Source organism: Drosophila miranda (genome assembly GCF_003369915.1).
Source record: "Drosophila miranda strain MSH22 chromosome Y unlocalized genomic scaffold, D.miranda_PacBio2.1 Contig_Y1_pilon, whole genome shotgun sequence".
NCBI classification, from domain to species: domain Eukaryota; kingdom Metazoa; phylum Arthropoda; class Insecta; order Diptera; family Drosophilidae; genus Drosophila; species Drosophila miranda.
The window spans coordinates 52,595,536-52,600,037 of NW_022881603.1; the positions used below are offsets into that span (position 1 = coordinate 52,595,536).

Consider the following 4,502-nt stretch of genomic DNA (forward strand, 5'->3'; position numbering starts at 1 on the left):
ACACATTCAACCAGGTGGCAGCGAAGTGGAGCGGCTGGCTTGCTGATAATCGTCTATCGTTTGATATGGGTTGAACATTTCAAGTGTTCCACTGGGGAGAATCCGCTTTGCACCCGGTTCCTTGTTTTGTGTTAATGCAATAGAGGTGTTTTTCCCTAGATAACATTCTATTTTGTTTCAAGTATGGCACTGCACATACACACAAGCCATGGTTCGACGATAATTTACAGATAATTTCCACTCATCATATCCTCAGAATGGATAAGTGCTTTGGGTACATTCAAGTCTTTATTACGTCGCATACATAAGTGTTTACAGTTTCAGTTTAGCCGCTTTTATGGCATAGCTGCAGGATGATCGAAATGGTGTTATATAACGAAACGGCTGGGTGCAGTGATCCATATGGATTTCTACTTCTTACGCTCTGCCTCCTCCATGGCGCGCATCATTTTGGCATCATGCTTCTCGTGATGCTCCCTGATGGCACGCTGGAGCTCCTCGCGATGACCTGCAGCGGTGTGCCTGAAAGGAGCGAGTGGAATCAATGAGCTGTGTCCCAAAGGAACGCAACGGAGTGGAGACAATGTGCTACCTTGTCCGTTTTGCTTGTTAAACTGCTTGATGAGGCGACGCTTCTTGGAGGACTCCGGAAGGCTCTGAATGTGCGCGTACAGCTGCGCCAGTGCAGTGTCCGTGTAATTGCTGTTGTTTCCCGCTGCCGTGGCGGCACGATCTACAAAAGTGTACACCGTGTTGACCGTCGGGTCGTCCGAGATGGATTCTTCAAGGGTTTGCTCCGGTGACATGGTGGAGCGAGTGGAATCAATGAGCTGTGTCCCAAAGGAACGCAACGGAGTGGAGACAATGTGCTACCTTGTCCGTTTTGCTTGTTAAACTGCTTGATGAGGCGACGCTTCTTGGAGGACTCCGGAAGGCTCTGAATGTGCGCGTACAGCTGCGCCAGTGCAGTGTCCGTGTAATTGCTGTTGTTTGCCGCTGCCGTGGCGGCACGATCTACAAAAGTGTACACCGTGTTGACCGTCGAGTCGTCCGAGATGGATTCTTCAAGGGTTTGCTCCGGTGACATGGTTTTTTTGCGTTTGCGCTCAAGAAAGTACGCCCGAATATCGGTGGCTAGGACACATGTAGGACACAATGCTGGACATCTTCTTCGCCGTATAGTGGAGCGCCTCAGGCGGCATTTGCCTGGGGCAAATCAGGTGCGGTGTAAACAAGATGGCCAAATTCTCCGCGGACATCTTGTTGCTCTCCTCACGCGCTGCCACCGAATGGAGCATTTTAATAATGTGCTGCAGTAACTCGCGATGCTCTTCGGGGAGCAGGAGAAGGAGCAGCTGCACCGAGTTGAGAAGATGTTGTTGGCGCTCTGCGGTAGCCGCCACCTGACCCCCCATTAATGCCTGGCTAAGCGGCGCTATCTGAAGATGTGCTGGATAGTGGGCGTCTGTAAGCAAAGGCTCTGCCAGCTCGGCCAGAAAGCTCTTAAAAACAGTGGCACAGTCGTGAGCCGAGAATCCTGTCAGTTCCAAATCCAAGGGCTGGTCGTGCTGTATGTGCATTCGTAGCTCGTTCTGCCTGGAAACGGCTCCTGTCTTGCGAAATAGTCCCTCCTGGGTGAGATCTGCAGAATAGCATTTCCGCATTTAGAATAATTCAATTTTCCGGACTCTCCCTGTCACTTACTCTTCTCCAGCATAAGAAACTCTTTGAGCTCCTCCAGGTGCATCAGAAAGCCTGCATCAATTTGTTGCTGCAGCGTTTCAGTGGGACTGCCCGCCGACTTACTGCCTGCCCCAGCCGTGCAGCCTGTGGCAGGTCCGCGATTCTTCTTGGAGAGGCGATTCCACTTCTTTATCTTGCCCTTATCTTCGTAGACGATTTCATGGCACGGCATGTCGAACCTGCAACCCATAAATCGGTAAGCACTATATTTCGATGGGATGGCAGCGTCGCTCGTGGCAACTTACTCGTCGGTGTTTAGTTCCAGCTCGAAGGAGAGGTGCATGCGCACCAGAGACTTGTAATTTTCATAATTGCTGTTGCGCATGCGTGTCGCTAGGTCGCGGTCATTAAATTCATTGATGTTGGCGTATTCCATGTCCATTGTTATACGCAAGGGCGTATACAGGGCGACAGCAGTAGCCAAAGCAACAAAACAACAACAGCACAGCACAAACGAAAAGGACTTCCGTAGATTCGAATCCCAGCACTCACACGCTCACTTTAACAAATATTACTTTTCTAAAAGTACAATATAGAAGGTTTGTGGCCTGACAGCATACTTGTTGATAGCTTTGCTGGTGGAATTTAATTGCGGAAAATTGGGCGAGACGCGCTGCAAAAATTGAAATATTGAACTGGCAGAGCTGTCACTGGCGTCCAAAGAACATTTTGTGCGAAAACGCCATGTCAATGTTAAAGAATTATAAGCTGTACACTAATGCTTCTTTATTTACAGCTGAAATTAGTTAGTAAATCTCTTAAAGAACTCGAAATTACAAATTTCGGACCAGCCGATTGAGGCGCCCATACACTTGGCGCCAAAGCTGGCCGATAAACCGGCTATATACTGTGGTAGGACCGATCCTTGGACATGTTGTGTTCTGTTCTGTTCTCCGTGATGCAAAAAATGGAACTGAAACTGACACGCAGAAAGATATTTGGCTTGACAAATTGCCCTGCATGAGATAACCAAAGCGTCGACGCTGGCGTACAACTGGCACGCTGGCAGAGGGGGAAATACTTGAAGTTGGAGAGAGTCGTAAATCAGATTCTACAGTTTCCCTTTAGAACGGCGGCGGAGGCGCCGCTTTAACGTATGCAAAAGTCCCCAAAAAGCAATCGGAATCTGAAACAGCTAATTAAATGACTGCTGATATGCCACCGCCACCTCCACCCACCCCCAATACACACACCCCGCCTATTATAAGAACAATCAAGTGCCTCTATAACAATCCGTTCGCTGCCAGTCGGCTATCTGGAGCTACTGATTATACTTTTGCGCGGAACTTAGGCACTTTATATTTCATCTTGCTACGCTACGAAAATGGTATTTATTACACACAGATTGAATCAGTATCGGATCACCGCAAAATTATATATCTGCTATAGGAAACATCAGCCAGAACTATAATTTGTACTGGATCGTGCTTTAATATCACTATACGCTCATACATAAGTACCAAATATAGATGGTTGGGTATGTTGCGTGGGGAGCCCAACATCCATTTTGAAAGATACAGATTTATTGGTCATCTGACTTTAAGAGCACATGCATGCAGGATACTTCCAATTCTATAAATCCAATATATCTATGTGGAATTCCACTTACAAGAGTATTTCATTTTCGGCGTGAGGCTTCATTTCCGGGGCATTTTTCTATTTATTGCATCGTGTGAAAGTAGATAATAGCATTACCTACCAAAATAATTGAATGGGCGTAAATCGCCTGGAGAGCATCTAATCTGGCTCTTAACACACATCACATCACACATCGTACTCATCACGCCGAAAACACATGTAGGTAGGTTTCTAAACTGTGACAAAATTCCTATTCCAACCGTCACATGGCGGTCAAGTTATCAGGAAAGTGGCGTCCTCATTGATGTTGATCGTTTGGATTTGAATTTGTATACGCGTGTGGAGGAGCATCGAACGGGCAGTGGACACATTCAACCAGCAGCATCCACACAGCCATCACCACGACCAACTGCAAATACGCACCATGACGCCGCAGCCATATCGGACTCCGAATCCGATATGGACTGTGAAGCAATTGACGACGAGGATGACGACGAATGGACCGACCACGATCCATTCGACGATCTGGAGGGTCTGGGCCAAGTGTGGAGGGCCCAAATCGCCAGCGCACGCGAAAGCATGCGTTCGGGCGGCGCCTATTGATGTGCCCAATCGGCGATTCAGAGACAGCCACTGCAACAAAGAAAAACAGTCAATACACGACAATACGAAAAACTGCCAAAACACACGAAATCCACACGTACCTGCCAATACACAGACAGAGCTGCCCCTCCAACAGCTGCCTCGCCACCAACACTGACAATTTCCTGCCAAATGGGCGGAAAAGAAGGCCTCTTTTGATGACGCTGCCACCACACCATCACAATGACGACACGCCATTTCAAACATACTGCTGCCATTCCAACGACGACGCAGATGCTGGCGCCTGTTGCCGCTCCACTGGGTCACACCCGTCTCTCATGCCAATTATGTGAGGGCGGGATGGCCTGGTGTTGAGCTGCCGGACGCCAGCAAATCCTGCAAACGAAGAAGGAGAATCAGGAGAGAGGCTGCCAATAAATACATATACTCACCTGCAAACGTCTCTCACGCCAACACCAACCAGACAAGTGTCGCCAGCAACAGCATCCAAACGCCGACAAGTACCTGCAAATAAACACAAATTAAAATCACACGCCAAAGCAAACACCTCCTCAACTGGGTGGCCGGACCAGCAGCCA

The 4,502-nt window shown here is 48.4% G+C and overlaps 2 protein-coding genes across 2 annotated transcripts; both read right to left on the minus strand.

Annotated features, from left to right (window-relative positions):
* Positions 1–264: 264 nt before the first annotated feature.
* LOC117190575 (rho GTPase-activating protein 19-like) lies at positions 265–2,579 on the minus strand. The gene is made up of 4 exons (XM_033395631.1): positions 1,989–2,579; positions 1,705–1,922; positions 593–1,642; positions 265–522 (listed from the first exon to the last, which is right to left on the minus strand). The coding sequence occupies exons 1-3, from the start codon at positions 2,123–2,125 to the stop codon at positions 1,107–1,109; spliced, it is 891 nt and encodes a 296-aa protein (XP_033251522.1). The 5' UTR covers positions 2,126–2,579; the 3' UTR covers positions 265–522; positions 593–1,106.
* Positions 2,580–3,088: 509 nt separating this feature from the next.
* Positions 3,089–4,196, minus strand: LOC117190578. Its single transcript, XM_033395635.1, has 2 exons — positions 4,026–4,196; positions 3,089–3,954 (listed from the first exon to the last, which is right to left on the minus strand). The coding sequence occupies exons 1-2, from the start codon at positions 4,179–4,181 to the stop codon at positions 3,718–3,720; spliced, it is 393 nt and encodes a 130-aa protein (XP_033251526.1). The 5' UTR covers positions 4,182–4,196; the 3' UTR covers positions 3,089–3,717.
* Positions 4,197–4,502: the final 306 nt, after the last annotated feature.